Below are 27,677 nucleotides of genomic sequence, written 5' to 3'. Positions count from 1 at the left end.
CATTGACATTTGGCATAAAAGATATATCACTGGGAGTGAAAATTAATCGAGCTTAATGGGCGCAATACAATTACCAGGTGTATAAACAGCACAGGATATTAAATGTGTTAAGGCAAGACACTGGTTCTAAAATTGACTTTTTTTATTTTTACAGCTATTCTAATGAAGATCACTGTGCATATGTGCTTCTTGTTCCTCAATATAAATATGAAATCAGTTTTAAGGTATCTCAAGTAGTTCTCAAGTTATTAAAAATAGCGTTGCCTAATTTGGTAATTTCTTACGGGTCGTTAAGGCCATTTCCAACAAAAAATATTTTTTTTTTATTAATGTAGATGCATAGGTTAAGGTCTGCCATGCATTATAAAGCTATTTAAATTTTCACAAAATTACAATATTATATAAAAATTGGCTAATTATGCCAATTATGACATTAATGAGGTAACATTATTTATCATAATTTTTTTTTTTTTGAACTCTAGACTAAAAAAATAGCTTTACTCCGTAGTCCAGTCCTTTCTGAATAAAACGGTATCAAAGTTTCCAGAATGCTACGATAAAAACCTAATGAAAACCCCTGTAAGGCTAAGCATGCTGACAAAAAACACGAAGATGAGAAAATCAAAGTTAAAGTTTTGATATTGAACATAGAAAATTGTGTGAAGAATGATAAACAATAATTGCCATCAAGGTGTATTGTAAGTCTTCCTGAACAACTTGACATAAAAAACGACGTAATCCATTCATCGGAAAATTAGGAAAAAATACGATAAAAGTAAAGAATTAGTGAAATGTTATAAAATCACACTGGGAGGAAGTGGGTTATCCAAAAATATTTTTTGTGTATTGGTATGTCTGATTTTTTGCATAGGCATGCAGTTTACTATGCTGATTCCATAACTGCTATCAGATTTCAGATATTTCTTCTTTGTCAAAAGTTATCAACAATATAAAATATTAATTAGCTAATTTGAGCATGGGTTTAAAAAAAACCTTATTAAAATTTTAATGCAAAAAAGGTATCACTTGCTTCCTAAAGAAATGCCATACAAGCTAAAGCTATTTTTATTTCTTTAGCACAATATAATCATGTAAAAGAATTAAAGTGAACAGAAGTCATAATAGAGTCTATAAGAATGTCTAATAATGAAATGCCCGTTCTATATACCTAAAAATATAATTATAAAAGTAGCTTTAGCTTGCAGTGTAATTCATTACAAAGAAAATTGTACAGAGTTTATGAAAATCGGTTGAGCGCAAGTGAATCAAAAGCCTATGCTGAAAAAAACAAAGCTGGGATAGTAGACATCGAAATTTGGATACGCATAAGTAACAATGTTTCGATGGGATGCCTTTGGTTAGAATTGCATACTAAAAAAGAGACACGGGTAGGGAAAGCAGCCCCATAATTAACAATTGGTTAGCCCTGAGGGCTTTATAAGTTGTTTTTTCCCCCTAGGCATCGGCGAAGTTGTCGAATACAAACTTGATCCAGTCGCTTCCACCAGCGGTAGAGAGACTTGCGCATCGGCGAAGCGGAAGGTTTTTGTCGATGCTGAGGTCTAGGCACGTCTCCTCTTTCTGTTTAGTCTCTGCGTGTTAAGTTTCAAACCGGCGTCCCCAACTATCGAAGTGCGCAGAACGAAACAAAGAACAACGGCGCAGAAAAGAAAAAGCAAAGCTAAACAAAGAGGAGGTATCAAAATATTTACACGAACCATGCGAGGAAGACGGGGAACCTACGAAATACTAGGAAGCACAAGAAAACACTGAAAATATTGATAGAGAAGGTGGAGAAATCCGAATGCAACGTGCGTCTCGAACGGCAAAGCGAGGGAAAGCAGACGACGCGGGAGCCCGCGGAGCAACTTGGACGTCGCGCCGGGGAAGCCAGCAGAGGAGGCGCGCATCTTGGCCAATGAGAGAGCTGCGCCTCGGAGGAGCGCGCGCTTTGCCCAATCAGCGCCTTTCTAGCGCTGGTGACGGCCTTTCGTCCGACATCGATGACGCCACGGCTTTGAGGGGTACGCCGCTTTGGAGCGTGGGAAACCAGCTTTCGAACAAGACCAAGATGGCTGCAATCAGTTGAGCCGTTGCAGAGCTCAGTCGGCTTGAACTTTGTTGACATTTCAGAGTTTAGGCTTCAAGTCGGGTCTGTCAACGCTTACAAATTGTCATTATTTTCCTATTTAGAGATTGAATTGAGCATTTATATTTTGTGAGGACGTTCTCTGGACTATATAGACCTCAAAAACGTGAATTTTAAAAAATGGCATTTTTTTATATTTTAAGACCTGCGTCTCCCCTTAACAGAGCCTGGGTTCGTGGTGCGTGTGCTAATAAATTTTCTCTACTCCCCGCCCACCCGCCCGCCCCCTGCGTGTCCCGCATTTCGCTAGCATGAAGGTGGTCACCCTATTACAGTTACAAGTTACCAAAAAAGTAACGAAGTTAACGCGTGACTACCCAAGACTGGGGTGGAGGCATGTGGCTGGGTACGTTTCCCGCCAATTTGTTGTGGGTATTTTGTTGCGGGGAAGCAGACGATTTGAAATGCGAAATCTTATTTTCACGTGCTTAGGGCGTTCTAGCAGACTTAGGGCCGGTTTAGGGTGACCACCCGTCCCGCGACTCGCGGGACTGTCCCGCATTAAGGGCTCGTGTCCCGCGTCCCGCAAGAAATTCTCAGATCTTCAAAATGTCCCGCATTTCATACTGTAGTAAAATTCACTCTGTAACTCATGGCGTTGCCGAACAACGGGGCACGGGGAAGCGCGGATGTCGCTGGTAATCGTGAGAATCGCAGTGGTACACCATTTTATGGGCGGCGGAGAAAAGCTCACCGGAGAAAAGCTCACCGGAGAAAAGCTCACCGGAGAAAAGCTCACTGGAGATAAGCTCACCGGAGAAAAGCTCACCGCAAAACCGGCAGATGCGGAGAAAAGCTCACCGGCCTTTGAGCGGATGCGTAAGAAGCTCATCGACTTTTTTTTTTTTTTTACTTAGCGAATTCTGCGTCAAACGTGGCAATTTAACAGAATTTCCATTCGTCACTTTATTAAAAATATGCCTCTTTTTTGTAATATTCTTGAAGTTCATTGGGGGTATTTACTAATTCCTCAGAAAGTAGTAATCACCCTTTTTGTATATTAATTAAGCCGCAAGTATAAAATAAGAACATCGTACACTGGTAAAAAAAAAGACAACCATTTACTGTCAGCTGACAGTGCGCCTTCGGTTGCTCAGTCAAATAAAGAGGTTTGTCCTTTCCGAGCTAATATAAATAGCGGTGTGTGAACCGTTTCAACTCCAAATATTTCGTAATGCCTAATAGATAAGTAGGTGTTGGTTGATGTAATCAGTGTCGGCTACGCTGTTTTGTTTCTGTTAATTTCATTAACAAAACTTTAGTTGCGGGAACAGTCTCGTCCTGTCGTATTTGTTTTCTTCAATCCACCGTCGTCGTTTGAGCGGTTTTCATCATGTGTAACGTTTACCAACACTACATTACACAATATTACTTATTATATAGGTCACGAGTAACAACGCTGAGAGTGTGCAGCTCTAAAGGTCATGGGTGGCTCGCCGTAGAAGGGCACTATCGCACAAAGGCAACGTGTGGAAACACCAGCACGAACGGCTAGAAAACGTGCAAGTCCGCATAAGAAAGAAGCCTCGATATCCTACTGACTGTTCAATCCTGTTTTCAAAGGTGAACAAAAGCTTCGAAGAGTATTTCAGGCACCGCGTTGTTGCACGTGCACTTTCGGATTTTCGGCATTTACAGTTTTGATTTTTAGGCAGACATTATTAAGTTTTTGAACTCTTTCCTGTTCATCAACTCCAGAAAGTTTTCAGTTAGGCTTCGTTGCGTAGACAGTAAGCCATAGAAAACACTCGCCCGCAATTATTAATTTGGGAGCAATACACCCAATAAGCTTAACAAATATTACAAAAAAGGATATTTTCATGTTTACTAAGCGGACAAATTTTGATGTTAATAAATTGATATAGGTTACGCATGATCCAACAGCCTCCATATAAAAAAAAATTCTAAAAAAAATTGGTGAACTTTTCGCCGCATCTGCCGGTTTGGCGGTGAGCTTTTCTCCGGTGAGCTTATCTCCAGTGAGCTTTTCTCCGGTGAGCTTTTCTCCGGGATTCCATTTTATATCCAAGCATCGTGGGAAGCAACCGTCTTTCTTGCAGAAGACCCGAGGTGCATGCTCTGTTGTGCCTCTCCCCTTGGCAAAATATTCTAAGAATTGCTCACCAAAAGTTTCAATATAAAATATTGTAATTATTTTGAAACCACTGTGTCAATGCGAAAGGGTTGCGGTGGATTTTCATTTCAGTGTAGGCAGCCCTACAAGGCAGAAAGCCTCCAACTCGCAATGGCCGAAAAAGAATATAATGTTAAAAATTTGTGTAGGACCATGTTGATAAAAGTAAGCGTTGACAGGAAACAATAACCCGAAAAAGTTTTACTGTTTCTTATTTCCATTTGATGCATTGAGTCCTGCTACAGTGAAAGATATATCACTGGGAGTGAAAATTAAGTGACCTTAATTGCCGCAATACAATTAGCAGGTGTATAAACAGCACAGGATATTAAATGTCTTAACAGAGCCTGGGTTCCTGGTGCGTTGTTAAATAATTTCCTCTACCCCCCCCCCCCCCCCCCCCCCCCCCCTGCGCGTCCCGCATTTCGCTAGCAGGAAGGTGGTCACCCCCCAAGCAGCACACTTGCTTGGGCTAGCTGGGGCCAGGATGGGGCCTTGGCCGTAGTAGACTGGACCGGGACCGCCCAGGGAATTCGGTGAACTGCCAGCCTGGCGTCTCACCGTATTTCCCGGGCACCGGTATGCCACGGAACTGCCAGGGAAGGGATTTCCTTGGCGTTCCTCGTCTTTTCTTGGTCCGAGCAGACCAGTGTAGACAGGCGGCCGCCAACATTGGCGCTTCAGTGTGTTCATTGGCCCCAGGATTTTACGGAACTGCCAGGGAAGTGATTCCCTTGGCGTTCCTTGTATTTTGTTGGTCCGAGCCGACCGGGGTAGACAGGCGGCCACCAACATTGAAGTCTTAGTGGCGCTTCAGCGTGGTCATTGGCCCCGGGATTCTACGTAACTGCCAGGGAAGTGATTTCCTCGGCGTTCCTTGTATTGTCCTGGTCCGAGCCGACCAGGTTAGACAGGCGGCTGCCAAGATTTAAGGATTTTCGTGGCGATTCATTGTATTCACTGGCTCCAGGATTCCACGGAACTGCCGGGGAGTGGTTTCGGGCAAGTGGCGTCACAAGGGGGGGGACCGCGCCTGGGTGCAGCGCTCAGGGGGGGTGTCGCGACGGGATGCGGGGGGGAGGGGGGGGGGGGGGGGGGGGGGGAGTTCGCGGCGGGCCACGGAGAGCGGAGAGCGGAGCTGGGGAGGGGGGGAGCGGCGGGTCACGCGGCCACGCACGAGCGGGGCGGGGGGGGGGGGGGGGGGGGGGGGGGAGGAGAGAGGAGGAGGAGGGGGGGTGTCGCGGCGGGCTACCACCGCGAGTGCCGCTGACCCTCGTGATGCCACTGGTTTCGGGTGTCGTTTATTTTTGCAAGATCAGCGCGCGAAGGAACGACGGGCAATTACCGTCGTTCATTATTTTTTGTCTGGAACTTGCTTGACATCGGACCCTGAAGTACTCGGTACGGCCACTTTTACTTACATCAACTTAAAATCCGTTCTTACGTTGCGCTTAAATTTGACTCTTACGCTATTATCACAAAGCCAGTGACATACAGCTTTGTACACGAGAATCTGCGCTTAGACCTTTGGCCAGGAACCGCTTCCTCCTTTTCAAGAATATTGCGCTTGCCGGCGTGACGCGATCGTCGGGCTTTATTGACATGGCCGTGCCGACAGTACATTGCAACCGCAAGCAGGGTCCGCAAAACAGCATCCCCCATGTCTGATTTTACAAAAACGCCAAAACCAAACTGTTGCACTGGATGTGTAAATTAGAAAAAAACAATAGAACACATTTCATCAAATTCCAGAGGCCGGTGTTTATTCCAGACCAAATTAACTAATCGCAAATCAGTCGGCGCTTCAAGAAAAAATATGTGAAAAACATGCTGTTCAACTAAATCTGCGTACATTGCAGCGGCGTTGAGCGCGCGTGTTCAATTTTCCGTTTGCTAAGACCCCGAGTTCTTTCCAGACTGAAAAGAATGACCGGGTGCTTCAGTCAAATTGATCGTCCCACTTTTAAATAAACAACAAATATCAGTTTCACATGCTACGTAATTGCATCCTGGTGGTGCGTTTTCTTCGCGAAAGCGAACTTGCCTCAGAAGCTTCAAGCAAGAAATGCTTTCTAAAACCGACATGTGCTAAGCCTTTAGTTTTTCAAATGAAACGCGACACGCAAAACTTCCGACACGAGAAAGGCTTAGATGTTGGCTGGTATTTCTAACTTCAAGAAGAGGCAAGACTGCTCTCGCTGCACCAACGTCAACGCTTAGTGCCGTAGCATGAGAAACTGATTTTTAGTATTTATTTAAAGCGGGAACGACCCATCTGACTCACCTACACCGCCAACACACGTGGAATGCGGTCCGCACGGACCGCACCACAAGTTACGAAAGCCTTGGCCACGCGTGGTGTAAAGCAAAAGCGTTGTATGTGCAAGTGGCGCTAGTGATCAAGTAGATAAAAAAGAAGTTTATTCCGCGGAAAATCACATTCACTGATGTAAGGAATCGAAACAAAGTAAGGGGTACCGCTAATGTAAATATTTATTTACATTTTTATTTTCATCTCAAAATTAAGCAAGCCGGATTTTAATCCGCGTTTGGATAGGTTCCACGTGGACTCATGCTTATCAGAATTTGTAAATACGAAATAGGCTTAGCGTAGGCAGTCAAAACATAGATGACATAGATCTACCCTGCCATCTATTACACTATCTACATACAAAACATAGATTACATCTATGTTTTGTATCATTTCTTTATTCTATGACTCTTCATTCTCTCTTTCACCATAAATACGAGCGAAGGTGAGCTCGTGACGTGTCAGCATCGAACTCGCATTGCTTTCGCTCGCACTGAGCGTGAAACGAAGTGTAGGACATGTGGGGCACGTTTTGGCGGTGCACGCGTCGACGTGTTCAGAACTAATTTGTTCTACGTCATCAAGGTTAGCGTAACTTCTGCAGGGCAAAAATTGCAAATTGGGTTATGGGGATATTTTTACAGCGTGTAGTTGGTCAGCCATTTAAAGTTGCGACGAGTCACTCGCGGTGGATGAGCAATTTAGCCGGTGCAGTACAACCACTAGCCTGGGGTCTTTAACGTGCACCACGCAGTAGTGATACACGACCGCACGCCGGTACGACGCTCATCCAGATCGAAACGGGCAGGGGTGGCGCTCGAACCCAGGATCCCTGGGTTCTGCAGCGCGAGCTTTCGCTCCACGCGCGTCGAGCTGGGTGTGCGCTTTAGCCCACTTCTGCAGGGCTCCAATTTCGTCAAAGCTGGGGTGAGCACGTGCAAATTAGAGGCAACGCAAAGCCTCGTGGGCGTGCTCTTGTAGTTAGTTTTCTGAATGCGCTGATCACGTGCGCTGAACCTGTAGCTATGGCTCCAGAGAAAAATTGGGGAGTGTGTATGTTTATACAGCCTAGAATTTGGTGTGCCTCAATGGCCGACGAGTCTCCCAGCTGTAGATGAAAAATTTAGCCAATGCAGTACAACTGATAGCGCAGGGTCTTTAACATGCATCACGCAGTAATGATACACGAAAGCGCGCCGGTAGGATGTTCATCCAGATTGAAACGGACAGGGGTGCGGAGTGAACCCGGGATCCCTGGGTTCTGTTGCGCGAGCTTTCACTCCGCGTGCTCCGAGCTGGTGTGCTGTAGCCCACTCGGCCGCCGATCCCGCTCCGGAGGGAAACAGGTCTTCTGTTTAGACACGCACAGCAAGTTAGCGAGGGGATTACACCGCTGTATGCACTGAAGCTGTAGCGATCTAGAAGGTCCACGAAAACAAACAAAAAAAAATACAGCCATACTCGTTGGCAGGTTGAAAGTAAACGCTGGGGAGGGGGTCGGCTCCTCCCGAGCGTTCGCTCTGCAAAAGTGGAAAGAGATGGAAGGAGCTGCTTCATCTCAAAACTGAAAGTTTTCAGATGAAGCAGCTTCTCCCTCCTTTGATTTGTGTGTATGTTGATAACGCAAAAAACGCAGTGCCTCTTATGCTCATTTAGCGACGCAGCCAGGAATATTTTCTAAGGTGGAGGGGGAGGGGGGGGGGGGGGACGCTTCTCCCGCCTCCCCTGTATTTACATCACTGGTGTATTGTCAGCTGTACATGATCTTGAATTTCTCAAATCAACCTGTTTTACTGAGCCACAAAACACGGCCTGTAATTCAAACCAAACCAAAAAAAAAAAAAAAACTTAAAAAATACGTACATTTTTTTAGCAAAAAAATAAAAACTTAAAACAGATATCCAGTGAATGATTAAGCAATTACATGTATTCACAAATAAGAAATCAAGTCGAATTAAGATATTGAACACCGTTTGTTTGAAGGACCAGATGGACATGAGTTGATGCAGATTCCAATCAGCAAACAAAGGTTATCAAGCAACGTATAACAGGAGAAGAAGCTGGGAAATTATGTCTGCTCGCATTCGATTGACTTCAAAGTTCGTATAGAGTAAGATAACTGCAGTAATGTCAACCGTAGTGACACCGGCCCCAGAAATATGGACTGAGATAGAGTGGGGTCGAAACCGAAACTATTAAGTCGTATTTCCATCCTTGGCTGCCTTGGCTGGCTTGGCTTCGTGCCAATTCAAAGCCGCAAGCAACTTCTGGATCCTTGTTCGTTCCGGAGAGGACACAAAGGCCTTTCTTGGAGTGCGTCGGTCGATCCGAGTTTAGGTAAGTTTTGCCGATTTCGTATTCATAATGCATGCTAGAAGAATATCCAGATATGCTAGATCATCTTCGGAACAACGTAGCTCACGTTGCCACCGTAGTTCGGATGATTTTTCACTTTTTTCTACGATTTGAGTCGAAAAAAGTGAAATCGTCTTAGCACTGACCGGCGGCGGCGGCGCCGCCGCGGTGCCGCTATCTTGAGAATCCCGTGAGTGCTCTGCGACACCGGAGCACTGCAGAGACGCTGACTAGATTGTTTCTAAAATACGCGTTGCTATCAGTGAACTGTTCTGTGTTGTTAAACACTTGATTGCGTGTTGTCTCGTCCTTTTTCATGCTAGCGGCAGCGTTGAGTTGTGCCCAATGTTTTGAAACTCCCGGCCCGCGCGTTCTGGGTTTTCACGCCGCGTCCAGCGGGATGGCGCGGTTCGACTGGCGCTGGCATTTGGCGTATTGATAGGACACGCTCCTAACTGGGTGTCGTCGTTGTGCTCGTGTACGGCGTGTGCCTCGCGCCGGCGTGCGGTGCGTGGCGTTGGGTTTGAGGTGCTCGGGCCTTGAGTTTCTTATACTTGGGACACGCGGGCAACTCGAATGCCATTTACAACGAATGACATTTGAGCGGACTGCCAATCGGCGCGCGACACTCCGGGCGTGACGCATTCCACGCGCGACAGATAGCGAGCTGATTCGCCGATCACACAATTGTCATTCGTTGTAAATGGCATTCGAGTTGCCCGTGTCGCACGGGTATTAAAAGTGTTGACCGAGCCCTGTTAATCTCATCGTTCTTGTTGTTTTCTCCCTTGTTGCCTGTTTGTTATTTTGATCATCTTGCTCTGGTTGATTGGCTAGCAGACGATCGTGCGTACGGGCCCCTGCATATATGTCTAGCCTTGCGAGCCACCCAGGGTACTACTGTCGCTAATAATGATTATTATTGCTTGCCTTAGCGACGTTTTAATTTACCCCGGCTACATTCGTGACTTGTAGAACTCGTGGGTGCACAAGTAGTTTACATGGCTGAGGAAAGAGATTGAATGATTTGATTAAAATGCTCTGATCTGGTATAGAACGTTTAGTGGTACTGGGGAGACACATACAAAGCAAGGAGATCCAGCTTTGAATGTGATGGCTCCCTACTTACTACAACGTTTAAATACCTGAGGCCCTGGTAAAGTTGAAGGGAGTCTCTTAAAACATTTGTGGAAAGACCCAAAGCTGGATACAATTTTAGTCTAATGCTGGTCCACACTGTTGCAACCGACTAGGACTGATTTCGACAAAAGCAGTCTTTAAGCCTCTTGTGACGGCTTATGACCACGCCGTCCAGCAGTAATAATGGCAGTCGTAAGCGGCTTAAAACCCTGTTTTGTTCAACTCGGTCGTAGTCAGCTGCAACAGTGTGAACCAGCTCTAACGCCTCTTAGGCGCATGCGCAAACAGTAGCTTCAGGATAAACTTGCGCATTGCACTGCCCCAAAGGATATCGATCACATTCCCGGTGTTTATTTTTAATCTGTATCCCTGCACTGCAGAACATGTCAAGAGGCTTGTTGATTGCTGTGCATGTGCCTATCAAGCGAGCTGTGCTATTTTTAAGTGGTGTTCAATTTGTTTTTAGCTTCCTGGGATTTCTTAAGGTACCAGTAGGTATCTAAGCTCTACATGCACATTGTTCTTAACAGGCACTTCACCAGAATTTTTTTTTTTTTTTTTTTTGGGGGGGGGGGGGGGGGGGGGGGGAGGGCCCAGCAAAATGGACGATTTGGGGGGGGGGGGGGGATAGGGTAGGTATTAAAGAAAAGGTGAGGTAGGCTCCTACCCCCCCCCCCCCCCCCCCCCCTTCCGGCTGCGTGCCGGGTTCTTAATACAATTACGTCATGAAGAAGCTCATTTTCCTTGTTTGGTTGAGTTTAATGGTGCTGTCATCATGGTCTTTGCACTGTCGACAACAAGAGAAGCGTAATGTTGGCACTTTTTCTTTTGTTGATCTGTGAAGCAAGTTTTGGTTTCTTTTTTTGTTCCAGAATATCAGTCTGATTCTTATTCATGGTATTGCAGGAAGTCTGTATCATCAAGAAAAAACTGCAGGTGGCTGGAAGCTGCCGATCAGCTGCCAGTCTGGATAGTAGCCATCAACTCAGCAAAGGCCTGCAGGCGAATCAGCCCAACCTGTTTCTCTGCTGCCCTTCAAGACAGGATGCTTTGTGAAAAGTGAAACGGGGCCCATGCACCGCTTCCGCAGAGCCCTGCTAGTATTTATCTGACCTTTTGTTTTCCTAAACAAATAACACCATTACAAATTGTAATATACCGAGCAATTGCCCACTCTAAATTGGGGCTGACCATGGAGAGCTGGGGAATAGGGTAGGTAATAAAGCAAAGGTGTACATGGTCGGGTGGTCCCTTGGTCTGACCACGGAATTACAAACAGCTGCCATTTGCAAAGCTGGTTGACTGTGCAAACACGTAAAAACAAACCGTCTGTTTATTTTTTTTTTTTTTATTGCAAATTAACATCCTAAAGAATGGTTGCTTACGCATTTGCTTGTTCTTGTTATAAAGCCTTAAATTTATTCTTCCGAGTTAGAACAAAAAAGCAACCCATCTTTTTTTGGGCACAACTTTCTTTGGCAATGAAGAGAAAACTAGGGAGGGGGGAGGCAGGCAGTGCCAATGGCTCTGTGTTAGTGCACCAAATAGTTATCGTTTTTTGTTTTTTTTTTTTGTCTCGGTTTCAGTTAGGGTTTTGGCGTGTCAACCACGCAGTTGCTTCAGTGCATGTTTTTGTACGAGGATTGCGGTTGAGGGAGCTGAACCGCGATCGCCGAGCATGCAGGCATATTCAGATCTATTTCTGAAGGCTTCACCCGTTTTTAAGCGTAAGCCAACACTTTGGCTGAAGCACTCGGACAGACTTGCAAGGTAGATTTCACCGTGGTCAATCTCCTAGAATTTAATTTGTCTCTCAGCTGACGAAGATAGGCAGTGTCGAATCAGGAAAAGCTGCGAACTTCATGATAGTAGATAAGCGCCGGAAAAATACCTAGACAAAAATTTGACGTGAACACTGGCGTACCGGCAACTAACATTTATTAAAAACAAAATTTCTTATATAGTAAGTGGTAAGGATGCAGATTTGTGGTAATGAACTGTCCTCTCATGTTGATATCTTTTCAGATATATCGGTGTTTAGAAGGGAGCTAAATTTTTATCTTTAATTCGTTTAATTCTTTAATGTTAGTCTGTTCTTTTTTACAAGTGGAAGACATTGTGTTAAGTCATGTACTACCATTTTATGTGCCACCACACTATGACCTAGTGGTCGTTCTGGGGCATGATTCAAATAAAACATTATTATTATTATAGCTGTGCAAAACGTCAGTCATGACTACAACTGGTCAACCCTCTATCAAAAAATTAATTCTTTTGCCGATAAGGTTATGGATGTGTCACTTGTACACCTGGTGCCTTTGGCTTTAATCTTAAACGCCTGGTGTAGCTCTCTAGATTCTTTATCTGGGTATCTGGCCAAAAATTTGGTGTCTTTAAACGACTGGGAGCAAAAGCAGCGTCTGCAGTGTGTGGCCAGATGTCGTGATGGAGATCGCTTGTGTGGCCACCTCGCGTTCGCGGGCGCAATCATTAATACGTAGGCCTGTCTGACCTGTGTACACAGAACCATATGACATTGTGATTCCGTACACAACTTTGGTTGTGCATTCTGTGAATTTTTTGCAGTGTTTAGTTTTGCATTTGTCTTTTCCAAGGGCCGCTGCTGCAGCGACAACACACATCAGCTGCTGCCCTTGTTTCCCGTCATTTAATGACACCAAATTTTTGGCCAGGTACCCAGATAAAGTGTCTAGAAAAAGCTACACGAGGTGTTTGAGATTATAGCCGAAGGCACGAGTTGTACAAGTGACACATCCATAACCTTATCAGCAAAAGAATATGAATTTCTTGATAGAGGTCTACATTGGTTGTAATCATGATTGACATTTTTCACAGCAATGTAACAGATTTTTTTTTTTTTTTTTCAATAATGTTAGTTGCGAGTGCGCCAGTGGCAACTTCTTGACCCTGTCTATTTTTTGGCGCTTGTCAATGATCATGAACCACCTGACCCAAATTGCCACATGAACGAATTTCATGAGTGCTGCCGCGTTTTGAGGTCAGTTATCTGTAAACTCTTCTGGTGCTGACAAACTATTGCGCGGGAGGAATATACAGAAATAGAAGCACGCACACTCCACGACGCGAAGTCGCATTCCATTTGGATCGCATTCAGTTATGGCTGGCCCTAGGGGGTCGCTGGCACACCACAGCTCAGAATATGTGTAGCGAGGATTGCGCTGCAGAACCCAGGGGTCCCGAGCTCCGTCCCCACCCCTGCTCACACACACCAGTGAGCTTGCTAGCCAACCGGCATACGGAAACAACTAGGAGTCCCGGTTCCCACTGTCCCATTTGTCATACACGTTGCACACCACTTGCTTGGTTTGTTTTAAGATTTCTTGGTTGCCAAACTTCATAAAAATCTTACATGTCAAACAAAGGGGCGAGCTCACAGCGTGTGCCTGCAATAAACCACACTGATGACGCCCAAAGATGCGCATGATAAAGATGCCATCTTAATTTTGCAGGGAGCTAGAAAACCTAGGGTGAATTTAAACCAAGAAAACACAAAATAGCTAAAAAGAAAATGCTCTAGGTTTGGCACATCCTGGCTAATGTTATGCTAACATTCTAAAGTCAAAGCTAAACAGAACAATTTTACATATATTTTAATTGGTTACGTTCCACCCATCAAATTATTATGGTTGAACTATATTCAGCTATGCAGTGAAATGGTGTCCTTTGGCTCTCTAGCTTTAGCTCCATTGCCACGGAACGTTGTCCCCAAGTATATCACTTTCTAGCTCTTTTCGACTGCAGCCATCCTATTCCTTTCCTGCTTTGCTGTTCTACTCGTTCTATCCCCATTCTGTCTGCCAGTCGTGGAGATAAACGCCCATGGCGACAGGGTGCCTGATGTCTCTTTCATGTACTTTTTTAACTTGCTTAAAATAGAGGAATAGGCATTAATATGTCCTTAGATGAGTTGATATGTTTCAAAAGTAGGGGTTGAGCGCTTACTCTGCCGCGGGTGCATGCTCGGTGTTTTTTGGTAGTTTTATGGTGTTGTGCGTTACTAGAATAAGTTGGGCTTCAGTATAGTTACCGCATATGTGTACAGTAATTCACGCAGTTGTTAATGGCCGTTAGTACCTAACTCAACCCTGTTCAGGCTGTCTATGAGCTGAAAATTGGTATTGTTGAGAAATTCGGCAATCGGAAAAGTCTCAAGATTTCCAGCCTAATCAGTATCGATCAGGGATATTCAGCCTTCCTTTGTCTGAATGTCAGCAAAAGACACGTGTGGTGTGGCACATGCACCTTCCTCCTACTCAGCAACTCGGCCGGCCTGCCAACGTAAATCTTTGCTGGAAACTAGAGTCTTGGTAGAATCCAGAGATGCAACTTCATCTCGAAATGTATTTACAAGGCAAACTTCTATACTCTCAACGAACTGCTGCTGCTTATGGCAGATTTGTGGAATGGCTTCGTAGTGCGAGAGTTTGTCTCTATAGATACCCTAGTTGCTCCTGAATAAACTTCTAGGAGATCTTTTCCGGGCTGTGAACATCATGACAGTTGAGGTAGTTTCTGCTGGAAAAGGGAGGGGGGCAGAGAGGGTATCCCTCAGCTTGACAGTCCATAGAAGCTTTGTCAGCCAGGATTTTAAATGTTGTGAGGACAATGACAGCTGTGTTAGCTCATATATTTTTTGCCAGAAGTTGTACAACTAACTGCCAGGATTGCAACATCCAACAGCATGACATGCCAGCTCCTGTGGTGTCATTTAATTTTGTCGCTTAGAGCCCACTTTTGGTACATGGGTTATATAGAACACTAAACGAACCAGTTGGAGGCGCATTCCAGGCACCATAACATAGCCTGTGCTGCTGAGATGTTCTTATTGCAGGTATAATTTCCGATTCTGTTTTTTTTTGTTTTTCAGTGGGAGCTCATGGAGGTGGCACGGTGCATGGAAGGACAGAGTGGCTGACAGTGAGCTGCCCAAGCAAGCTGCTGGCTCTTGTGACCGTCTCCGAAAGCCTCTGGATGGGCTAAATTGCAGACGTGACTGGACATTTATAAATGGTAAACACAATCTAGACTACCTTTGAATTATGCCTTGGTCTAACGGATGTAGCTTGGATGTCGTGTTTGGCTGCTAGAATGGAACTGGATAGTGTTAAGCGGCACATGTCACCAAGTAAGCACACGCTGGGACGCTTATCCAGAAACTCGGCTTCCCAGTCCACGAGCCACCAAAGACCCAGCCAAAGGGATCCCGAGTCATCCATGATTTCATGTTTCATACGTATATGATGGTTTTACTGCAACAGCTCATACTATTTGGCATTCTAAACTTTCCCATCACTAAGAATACATTTTTGTGGTGCCATCCGTGTTGGTTTTCAAAAGCTCTGATATCTGGGCCTTGTTCTGTTAGTTTCCATGCGAACTGTGAATCGCTTGCCAGGGATGCTTTTGCCACTGCAGGCCAATTTCCTTGGCAAGGCATTTAACTATTTCTGGTTTCATACTTGGCTTCAATTGATTGTTGAACCATTGACTTTCTCTTTCGACGCTGGCACTGCCACCACAATAGTCCCATCACATACACTGGCACTACTGCTTGTTACAAAAGGTACAGCCGTTTGCATCTATCTATCCATCCCTTAGATGGTTTTTTCTCCTATGCCATGGTGGCCCTTAAGGGGGGACATGGGTCTTTGGAGCCAAAAACTTCCTAAAACTGCATTCTTTTGAAAATGGCAATGGCTGTTGTTCTTCTGAATCTACCAGGCTTATAATTTCGTGGATGAATATTTAGCTATAAATCAGTTTATAATATCTATGTGGGCTGAATGCGCATTGAAGTTGACTCTAAAACATTGTTTTCACAAAACACAATTTTTTGACTCGTTAAAAATTTGCAGGAGGGATATCTTAGCATCTAGAGCAGATAGAAATATAACCGTTCCTGAAATGTGTAGTTGAATGTGTGAAGCATACAATGTTGAGAGCAGATTTTTTTAATACAAGTCTAGAAAATTTTCTAGTTGATCTTTTGCTTTATTACTTGTTAACCATGCATTGAGCAATGAACTTCAATATGTGGTAAAATCACTAATAATGAGTTTATCTTAAAAGTGCTTCCAACATTGTATTTTCTACACTTCGTAGTACCTAGCCATGTGTTAAAAAGAATATTTTGCTGAGCAGTTTTTTTTCTATTGTTTTTCTAAACAAACACAGGCAAGTTTTAATTATTTTGAAGACAATTCTACTGACTGAGAAAATGACCAGGTATATGAAATCAGCACAAAAAGCTGAACAAGCCTGTGCAGTTTCATTGGGTTTGGTCATAAAATAAGAAAAAAAGCCCCAAGACCAGTGTTTACCCTTAAGTTAATGTAGCTATCCACTTGCAGTGAAGTTCTTCACATCAAGTTAAAAGGAATCTTTCACATTCTTTTAGAAGATTCTTCACTTCAAGAGTAAAAGGAGTTTTTCACATGCCTTTAGAAGATTAGTCCCAATATAGGAATGTTGCTTGCCCCGACATCTCTAAACCACCTCTGTAGTGGTTTCTCGATGTCTTAACATGCCATGCGTCAGAATGTGTTTTGTCGCGCTTTTATGTCACACCGTTTCTTGAGTAGTTTACAAAGATCTTGTGGGCTCCAGTGACACAAAACTTTTTGTCTCCTTCTCCACATGCCTTATTATTTCAAGTTTTGTTGCAAATGTCAACTTTGCCCTCTAGACATTCACAGTCATAACAACTCTCACAGAATTCAGTGGTTATTGTACTCTTTTTACTGGTTTCCTTTTTGAGCAAAATGTGCGAGTGCCAAAAGCACAATCTCGGAGGAAGGGATCAAGAAGAAAGAAGGTGGAACCCGCGCACGGTGTGGTTGTGGTGGAACGCTAAGCAAGGCATCGGCGCTATGGCCGGTGGAACGGCAAGCAAGGCTCCGTGGGTTTGGGTGGTCAAACCTTGAGCAAGGCTTCGTCAAGACTGTTGGTGGGCCCCGAGCAACTCTTAGACAATGTGCCTGTGCTTGTGAGTGAGCACTGTGTGGCGCTGTAAGCACCCAAGCCACCACCGACATCTTGGGACCATGATTGGACTCTCCTCCTCCTCCAAATGTATGGCATCTTTGATTTGGCTTCTGTTCCTTTTGTTATGCTTTCAAAGCTTTTGTGTTTTTCCTTCTGCGGTTATGAAGAGTGGAACGCTTGCAAGATATGTTCTATTCCTTTATTTATTCCTTTTTTTCTTACGACTGTGTGTGCGTCCTGTGCACCTTTTCTTTACTTTTGAATTTTTTTACTATTAAATAGTGTTCCGTAACGCCAGGCTCGACTCACTCTCAATTCCTACCGCCTCTCAGGAAGTCCATCGCCCAGGTGTGGCCTTAGCACCTGGACAGCGGTCCAATTCAAATTACAAGTTTGTTTTTATGGGATCTTTTCCAACCGAACCTGTGACTAACTTGTGACAGGTTCAAGTCCTGTAGTGGATGCCAGTTTGTCACAGGTTCGGTTGGAAAAGATGCCATAAACAAACCAACTTGTAATCTGAATTGGACCGCTGTCCAGGTGCTAGGGCCACACCTAGGTGATGGACTTCCTTAGAGGCGGTAGGAATTGAGAGTGACTTGTACCTGGCATTTCGAAACACTATTTATTAGTAATGAAATTCAAAATTAAAGAAAAGGTGCACAGGACGCACAAACGGTCGTAAAAAAATGAAAATAATAAAGGAAAAGAACATATCTTGCAAGCCTTCTGCTCTTCGTAACAGGGGCAAGAAAATCACAAAAGCTTTGAAAGCGTAACAAAGAGGGAACAGAAGCCAAATCAAAGACGCTATACATTTCGTATGAGGAAAGTCGAATCATGGTCCCAAGATGTCGGTGGTGGTCCCAGTCCCTTGCGGCATCAGTCGGAGTCGAGAACTTGTGGTGGCTTGGGTGCTTATAGTGCCGAACAGCGCTCGCTCACAAGCACATGCACATCGTCGAAGTTTTCTCAGGGCCCACCAACCATCTTGACAAAGCCTTGTTCGGGGTTCGACCTCCCACACCACTGAAGCCTTGCTTGTTTTTCCAACCACTGAAGCCTAGCTCTAGGCAGCTTCCGCCTTCCTTCTTTTTTTCTTTTTCTTCTCTTCCGAGCTCGTGTTTTCGGCACTTGTGCATCTTACTCAAAACGGAATCCAACGAAGAAAAAAATCTTTCAATTCTGTGACAGCAACATGTAGGCCTATTTGTTGGTTGATTCTAATGTCAAATATCCATGATTGTCCACATTGGATATCATTTGCCTGCGGTGTGTTCTGCAGCCACAAACATCTGCCATGCCACCGTTACGCATTAGTGTTCAGTGGAGAAACCTGCTACGTGGCTTCAGAGCATGCAGTCATTAATTTCAACACTAGGGAATATGACAGTGATGTCTCATGCAAATGGACACCTCCGTTCCTACCCAAAAGCGTCCATAATGTGAGCTGTGCATAATAACAGGACTAAATGCAGTTATTTACCCGGTTGGTCCCCGAAAACGTTTTTTATATAGCAGAGTATCCATATTATTGAGACATGCCCGAGTCCTACTAGAGCGACAAAGAGAAACACCTGACACTGATATGCCTCAAGACTGGATAATACGCCAAAAAACACAGACGAAATGAAGGAAGATCTTGGCAGGACACGTCTTAACTTTTATCTGAATAGTTTACTTTGGTAAAAATATATATCTACTGATAGGAAGTAACACATGCTGTGTGAACACTGTAAACCTGATTCGCATGGTGTGATTTTACTTGCGAGTTTGCTGTTCTGACGTCACTCATGCAGCGAAATATAGGCATGGGGGAAGCTGCAGTGCCTGACGTCACAGGTGTAAATTTGCAAGCGAAATTGCGCCATGTGAAGTGGGCTGATGCGTCGTATGAACGCACTCCCCCAGAAACGAGCATCATTGGCTCTGCAGACCGTGGAATTCTTTGTCATGTATTAGTAATGAGGGTGGGCTCACATGAGTTGTTATTCTAGGATTTCATCAAGAAGGCATTGTGAATTTTCCTCTTTGCTTTTGTCTTGTAGCAGCCCATGCCATTAGTCTTTTTCTAAGTTGGACTTGCACTCACAATGGACACAGTGAATTGCTAGGTGACCTTCTGGATAAATACCAGGGTAACAACTCTTGTCTGAGGTGCACCCTTAGTGTCATTGTCTGACAGAATTTCACTCTCTGTGGAACTAGTGGCACCGGTTTCTGAGGAAGTGCATTTTGACCTTACAGTGTTCTGCCAGCAGATGTCAGTTTTTATCTGTATAGATGCTTTTAGGGAGTCAGTTACTCGAGCTGCTACCAGTCGGCGCGCTTAACGGGCTGCCATAGCTGACCTTCATTTTGTCGCCGTTGCTTCGCATTGTGTGCTGCACCGGTCACCACCAGAGCTTTGTTTTCGTGTTCTTTTACGTTCCGCGTTGAAGTCGAGTGTTTTCTTTAGGTCTTTTTGGTATTTCAGGCTTTCATTTATTCATTTGATACCTATGTTTCAATATAGATGTATTTTCTTATTTATAGAATGGAATCGGACAGTGAATGGATCACGATACAAGATCATGGCCTAGGCTTCAGAGAACATGTAAGTTCATCACATTCTTTTGTTTTTGTCGCTAATAAAGGGCAGTCAACACCATTGCGACATATGAAAATATCAACTGACGCAGTGAGGCCATCTCCAGATGCCCGTCGTTGGTTTGGCACGCAAAACCCCCAAATTTTCGGCAGTGAGGCATCGCAGTCGTGCTTCTCGGTGCATGTGCGCGCTTTTAGACATTGTTTCCAAAGATAAAAGCCGGACCGCATGTAAGCGCTTTAGCAAGCAAGACGAGAGACAACAACGAGGCAGCAACGAAAGTTTCTCACTGCCACCCATCGCGGCGCTCGGCTTTTGGATTTCTAGAAAACCGCATGAAAGCGATTTGGGGAGCAACGAGACAAGCGACTCGCTTCGCTTTCGCTCGATCAGTCGCGCGACAAGGCAAACCGCACGCAAGCGACCAAAACGATGAGCGACGTTTTCTAGAAATCCAAAAACCGAGCGATGCAACGGGCGACAGCGAGAAATCTTCGTCGCTGACTCTCATCGTTGTCGCCGTTGCTCGTCTCGCCGCTCGCTTGAGCACTTACATGCGGTTCGGCTTTTACTTACAGAAACAATGTCTAAAGTTCGCACATGCAGCAAGAAGCACGACTGCGATAGCCTTACAGCGTCAGTTGAAATTTTTATGTGTCGCAATGGTGTTGACTGCCCTTATTAGCGATAAAAACAAAATGTGATGAACTTAATGGTCTCTGAAGCCTAGGCCATAATCTTGTATCGTTGATCCATTCGCTGTCCGATTCCATTCCATAAATAAGAAAATATAAGAGCGATGTTCAAATGTCGATATCAAATGATTAAATGAAAGCCCGAAATATCGAAAGGACCTAAAGCAAACACACGATTTCAACGCAGAACGTAAAAGAACTCGAGAACAAAGCTCCGGTGGTGGCCGGTGCAGCACACAACGCGGAGCAACTGCGAGAAACTGAAGGTCGGCTGTGGCGGCAGGGTCACGTGACGTCAAGGTGGCGGCGGCGCACCCATGAAATGTTGCCTGAAAGGGTCTATATGTATTTCTGTTTTTTTATACGAACCATTCAGTTGAAGGTTATGCAGTGTTCTGTCCAGATCTTCCTTTGTTGTGTCTGTGTTTTTTTGGCATATTATTCAGTGATGAATAGCCAACTTGCCATCTTAAAGGGACACTGACACCCCCCAAAAATTTTTTTTAATTTTTTGCCAGGCGCTTCATTATGGTGTCGGAGGACTACCCAATTAATATTTTGCAACAGAGTAGCGTACTTTTTTAATAAAGCCAAAAGACGCAACTGCTCGAAACCGAAACCGAAACCCGACAGAGGTCGGAGAAGTGGAGAGAAGAGAGTGAGTGGCGGAAGTCACGTGGCTACACCCGACCGTGCGTTTTTTTTTTTTTTTTTTTTTTCCTCTCCGTAGCAGACGACACGACATGCGGCGTGCGATGCGGCGTGCGGGAACTGCTCGCCGTGCGATTTTGTTGCAGTTATGTTTGTTCCGCTTGTTGTTCTGTACTCCAAGATGAGTTGTTTTGTACATTGAGGAGTTGGAGATGAGTAGTGAGTGCCCGTGGTGAATTTCCATGATCGGCTCCGAAAAGAATACACCCAAGATGTTGCGTGAAGAGCTGGCTCACATGTCCTGCGTCCGAAAAAAAGTGGCTTTGTGCGACAGAGTTTCCGAAAGATCAACGGGATCGGGACCAATGGCTGGCTGCAATTCCTGTAGAACATATACGGGCACCTCGGAAAGCGGACGCTACCTGATTTATATGCTCCTTGCATTTTGTGGAAAGTGATTACATTGAGTTCGCAGGTGTCAAAACGGAAATCCCATACCATTTAATTCAGTGAAGTATCGTCCACAACATTTGTTTGTTATTTTTTTGTTTTTTTCTTCAGTGATGATTGTAAACAAAAAAAAGAAAAAGATATGTAAACATCACAAAATGTTTGAAAAAAAAAAAAGTTTCACGGGGGATCGAACTCGGTCTACCGCGTGTTAACCGGACGTCTTTCCCACTGAGCTACTGCCGCATTTCTCTTGTGGGGTATCTCTTTCCTTGGTAATACTTCAGCCGGTAAACTGTAAGTTGGAAAGTTTGCTGTCGATTTTTCTCTAGCAAAAGCACTCCCGGGTTGAAGTCGGGAAGCACCACGCTTTGGGGACATTCGCACCTAGTGAAGAAATCGTACGCGTGCATATTCAACTCGAAGTAGACACGTCGTGCTTGACGTTTGCGCGAGCGATGTCTTCAGCCACGAGAAGGGAGCGACGGCTCGGCGACGTCTTCGTGCAAATCGGCTTGATGGCCGGGCGTGTCGTACGGGATGAATACCAATTCTTTTGATCAGTCCCAAATTTCTCTTTTAACGGTAAACAGAATTCGCCGGTACCGCGAACGACAGTTCTGAAATAGAGGTCCCACGCCCGTCGTCCGCTGCCATCGTCGTCCCCGCGAGTCCCACGATACGCGAAACGACGAACGCACAGAATGCTTCCGGTTGTCTGTGGAACTTTTTTTTTAATCAACGTATTTACAGCTTTTTAGAAGCCACAAAAAATGGGTTTCATATTTTTTTCTATTTTTAATATTGAGTGTGTGCCTTCAGTGACCCACGACTTGGATTAAATTTGGTGGTCGCATCGATACCTTAGAAAACGGCCCGTGACCGCGAAAAAGAGAGTGAGCGAGACTCGAACCGGCCAGTTCTTGATCGGCGGTTTTCGGGCGGAAAGAAACCGAATTTCGAGCCGCAAATTCTGTTCTGGGTAGTTGAGCTCTCATATGTCACGTACAACTAAAAACCTCGGCGAGCATAAATACCCTGTCAGTGTCCCTTTAAGCCCCAAGACCATGCAGCATGCATACCAAGATATCTTTTGGCAGGTTTGCAATAACTTGTGCTTTTTTCATGAGCCTCGAAAAATGGGAAGCCTGCCAAAGGTATCTTCGTGTGCATGCTGAATGTATTTAAGTCGTGTCGGGGTCGGTTGTTGTTCCTCTTGGTTGCTTTAAAGGGAAGATGGGGCACTTCTACATTTGAGAAAAAACGCTTGAATTGCATTCATTTGGCCTTTAGAATAACAGATATCAAAATTATATTTCAATGCGACGCGCCGGAGAGCTACAAGAGCAATTTCAAAATAGGGCTGAAGCCCCGCCCCCCTAGCCTTGGGCAGCCAAAAGAGCCGTCGATGACGTCATGGACAGCGACTGTCTTTCGCGTTTTTCTCGCGTTTAACGATACTTACGCAGCAAATGGTTTGGGTATTCGGGTTCACGGGGTAAAAATACACTAGAATTCACTTCTACCTCATTTTTTCCAAGAAGCTCCGTAGCTTCCCTTTAATAGGACTCTCATCCTATTTTACATTGAAAGTTTATAATACAATTTCACAAGAATATTGCTCACATTCATTGTGTTTATTGATTCAATATAATCAAGTCAGACTGAATGTTTTTCTGATCTGATTTTCTTTTGTGTCGTTTTAATTACTAGGGAATTTGGTTTTTTGTGGGTTTATAGCTTCAGGGCTGTCAGTGGAAGTTGAGACCACTTTATATTGCAACCTTAGAGGTAGCAAGGTGTAAAGTTGGGCGAGTTGATTGGTGGTCATATTGAATGGGTTAAAACAGCGCAAAAAAGATGGACCAGTAAAAGTAAAGACAGCGCTGTGTTTGTGATTAAACATGAGGAAGACGCATAAAAAGGGGGGACGGACAACTTCGTTGTCCGTCTGTCCCCCCCTTTCTCTGTGTCTTCCTCATGTTTAGTTACTGTTACCAACATGCTCGTTTTGTACGTAACTGTGTCTGTGTTTCCTTTTACTGGTCCTTCGTCTTTTTAGAGGTAGGTAACATAAATACCAAAAAGTACTTCTATGCATTTAATGAAAAGCAGATAGAAAACATTGTCTTTACAGTGAAGTTGTACTTATGGCTTGGTTTTACTATCAAGAGAATCAAGAAAAATTCCCTTGCGGCAATTCAAAGTCTGCTTTCAAACGATCTGAGCAACCTTCCACAGTACTGTATGTTATATGTGGTGTTTACATTGAGGTGCTCTAACTGGCTTTTATTTTGCATTTACTGACAGTAGTATTCTACAAATGGAGGGAAATCATGTTTGTCACTGTCAAGTTCTGTAGTTTCTGCGTTATGTATTCTCCTGCAGTATGAAAGACCCAGTGGGAGCGCCTGGCCGAGGCAGTGACTGGTGTGCTCTGGGAGATCCCAACCTACCCAAGGGGGAACTCACTTAGTGCTCTGCTAAAGTGCAATGCACACTTATCAGTTTTTGGGTTCACAGTGGAGAGCAGTTCATTCACATTATGTCACAGCCACTAATTCTGAAATGGCTGTCCGAGAGAAACTGGCCCGAGTCAAGGCAATTATTTTCACTTCTAAAGTGCATGGTCCATGCCATCCTTCTGATTAATAAATCCACTCATCAAGACATTTTATTTTTCAAATATGAGACTCGGGTGCAACATTAATATTTGCGCCTGTTTTCAAATTTTACACCACAAACAACTGATAACAAAAACAATAATGAGCATGCTTACTTCGAGCCTCCATGATCATATCTGTGGGCGCAATGCCGATAAAGCACGCTCTTAGTCTAAACCTAAACCAAAAACTGTCCGCAAGTTCAGGACCAGTTCAGCACCGAGTGAGCGTCCTTTCCTCGAGGCAGAACAGAATCTCGTGGAGCGCACATAGCGCCCCCGACCACGGTCATCTCGGCCACGCGCTTTTAGTACGTCTTTTATATTGAAGGAGACTGAAGATACCACCAAGACCTTTTGGGTGGCCTTTCTGCTGTTATAATTTAATTAGGAGCATGATTTATACTTCATGTAAAACATATTTACTAAACATGCATCACTGGTTATCTTGTTCCTTCTCCAGGTGCTGCTATCCAGCTCTACGTCACAGCCATGAGGTGGCCATGGGGTGAACTATGTACAACTGCTGTCATTAGTACTCGAATCGGCAGAGCCACCTACTAGCTGTGAAGCCCAGTTGCCAGGCAGCAGATACTCGACCAGCAACCAGCCTTTGTCGCTCTAGTGGGACACGAGAGCGACAAACAGAAACAAACGACAGCTACAAGCCTCCAACCCATTCAGCATGCCCGTGGTGGTACTTTTGGCAGGCGGCGTTTATTCGTTCGGTGCTCGTGAAATAAGCATGAGTGATTCTAAGCCTGCCAAAGATACCCTCGCGTGCATGATGCTTCTGTTTAAGCATAGCCTCCTTTATTCTACAAAGCCTGTCAAATCGGGAAAGACTCAGGTTTGAGACTTGTCGTCATTTGTTTCTGTTTGTCGCTGTAGTGGAACTCGGGCATAAGCTAGCACCATGTACTGAACATGAAATAAAAAACCACTGTATCAAACTTGACTTGATTTTGCAGCTTCATTTGCATGCCAACCGCACAATAAATACAGCAGCTCGTGCATGTTTTCAACTTTCATTTTATTGTTTAAGTATTCTGAGAAAATTACTTTAGCAGCTCCATTAATCGTGGGTCACTAAATCCGGAACAAGGTAGCAACCAGTTTTTTTCTGCACACAGCACCAAAAATTGGAGATGTTTGACTATATCATATGCCACAAAAAACATCCTTTGAATGACAAGATAGACTTCCTTGGGAGAAGTCTGTAAATTCCCCGTATAGCCAAGATTGAATGACCAGAGAACTCCCACCCTGGCCCACTCTGCATTTACACCGTTTTGCCAAGCTTGACTGACCACTGAACTGCCAGTGTGGCCCAGGATGCATTTAGACCGTTTTGCCAAGCTTGGCTGACCACTGAACTGCCAGCCTGGCCCAGGCTTGTTTTACACCGTTTAGCCAAGCTTGGCTGTACAAGGAACCCCCACTGAACTGCCGGGCCGGCTAGCCAGGCTGGGGCTAGCTTGCCCCTTGGAGCAAAACGGTGCTTGGGCCAGGGAAACTTTCCCCGGCTGCCCGAGCAGGCTCAAGCTTGAGCCGGTGAATTGTGCTGCTTGGGCCTAGGCCCATCCCCCCCTTTTTTTATCTATTTCAGTCGACAGGGGGGTGGGCTCAGGATATTACACACGCTCGTCTTTCGCCGACAAGGAACAGACGCCGACCAATTGTTTTGACTCGACAAGTAGCGCGCGAGATGAATCCAGGAAATACACCAAGAAATCTGCTTCCTAGGTGTATTTCCCGAGGCATTCTCCGCCAATTCCCCTGGGAAACCTCCCCGAGGTCTTTCGGATGTGCCAAAAGACGTCCAAAACTCACCGACTACGGAAGGCTCTCTCCAGCTGCGGTAGTGTCATGGCCTGGTTCGGCGCTTCCCGCAAGACTGCCACAACGTCCCTGGCCGCCAAGTGCAGGGCCGAAAGCCGCACTCGGCTTGCCTGCCGATCCAGTCGCACCACCTGGCAACATTGATGGACCTCAGTCTTGAAGAATCCAACAAGTACTTCAACTAAAGTACAAGTGAACGTACACCGGGAACAATGTACTTCAAGTACAGTGGGTCAGCACACAGCCCGAATCCCCAGCCATGCCTGTTTCCCTCTGGTTGAGCATCGTACCACCGTGCAGTCTTGTACCACTACTACGTTGTGCATGTCAAAGGCTAGCAGTCGCTAAATTGCTCACCTACAGCTGAGAAACAAATCGCCCGTTCAGGCTGACCAACTTCAGGCCGTAGAAACATACATACTACACAATTTTCAAAGTACTATAAATACAATGTACAGTAATCCCTCGTTATAACTAAGTCAACGGTATAGCAAAAGAATTTGATATAAGCAGCGACTTGATACAAGCGATAGGGCCAAAAAGACAGCGTCAGCAGCCTTCTAGGTTGCCGGGAACACTGAGGAACACTCTGACCGAATATTGAATCAAATAAACCTTGGTTATGAACAACAAGCAGCAGCTTCACCGAGTAAAAAAAATTATTAAACTGAACCCCCCCAAAATCATTTGTTTCCTTATTTGCCAGGCTATTCAATGTGGTGTAAGAACACTACCCCATTAAGATTTTGCTACAGAGTCACGTATATTTTTAATAAAGCCAAGAAACCCAACTGCTTGAAACCAAAACCTGCGCACGGGAGAAATATAGAGGAGGAAAGAATGCCAGAAGTCACATAGCTACCGTATTTACACAAATGTAGGTCGACCCATTTTTCAACTGTTGGAAATCTGAACTGGGGGGGTCGACTTACAACAGAACCAAAGCATTCTACCGCTGACCTAAACGAGACAATCGCTGTATCAAGAACACCTCGGCTTGTTAAGACTTCAGTCGGCTGTACCTGTAGCATCGCGATATTCTGTGCACTCACTTGACAAATTCTTTTATTCTTTTCATTTGCACGAACGAGTATCATTGATCGTGATTCGAAAATTAACCCGAACGTACGACAGTGAACAGCGCACGGCATGCCCGACTCCCGGGGGTGGCGACACTTCTTGTAACAGCCACTCCAGAGGCCGCTGGAACAGCCTTACGGCTCGCTCCACGTTGGCTTATTTTCGCAGTTTTTCGCCCGATTCACGGTCGCCAATGTTTTGAGGGAGTGTCGAGATAATGCAGGAGCGCTAACTACGTTGTTTTTTGTTTGTTTTTTATTGACACGCGTGATCTGGGCAGCTTAGGTTTTCGGTAGAGGTGTGCGAATACTCGAATATACAAATTCGAATCGAACAGCAAGTACCCGAATAATTCGATTCACCAATCGAATTCCTACTACAGTATAGACCACTTACAACGTAACCACTTATAGTGCAGGACCGGGTATAACACAGCTTTTTTAAACCACCGGTTCGCCTCCCACAGAACTCCATGTAATTACATACCGCTTAAAATGCAGGTGCACGAAGGGAAATACCGGTTATAGTGCGGTTTCTGGAACAGCTCGCCGACTGAACAACGCAGCGAGCACGCTTCCCTGTGCAACACTAG

General features: G+C 44.9%; 1 protein-coding gene and 1 long non-coding RNA gene across 4 annotated transcripts in view; one reads left to right on the top strand and one right to left on the bottom strand.

The window, feature by feature from the left end:
• Nucleotides 1-27,677, bottom strand: part of LOC8042239 (meiosis regulator and mRNA stability factor 1) — a 262,432-nt gene that overhangs the window by 41,029 nt on the left and 193,726 nt on the right. For all 3 annotated transcript variants that reach the window (XM_042294539.1, XM_029971129.3, XM_029971130.3), the window contains exon 19: nucleotides 25,997-26,136. In XM_042294539.1, the coding sequence (XP_042150473.1) occupies nucleotides 25,997-26,136 (140 nt within the window). The remainder of the gene's footprint in view (nucleotides 1-25,996; nucleotides 26,137-27,677) is intronic.
• Nucleotides 8,884-15,035, top strand: LOC115312415. Its single transcript, XR_005714821.3, has 3 exons — nucleotides 8,884-8,931; nucleotides 10,996-11,189; nucleotides 14,999-15,035. It is a non-coding gene; the product is annotated as an uncharacterized LOC115312415 (long non-coding RNA).

This window comes from Ixodes scapularis, unplaced genomic scaffold (assembly GCF_016920785.2).
Source record: "Ixodes scapularis isolate PalLabHiFi unplaced genomic scaffold, ASM1692078v2 PGA_scaffold6__148_contigs__length_123643588, whole genome shotgun sequence".
Classification (NCBI taxonomy): Eukaryota; Metazoa; Arthropoda; class Arachnida; order Ixodida; family Ixodidae; genus Ixodes; species Ixodes scapularis.
Note: the sequence above shows the minus strand (reverse complement) of the source record. Positions and strands in the feature narration are given on the sequence as shown.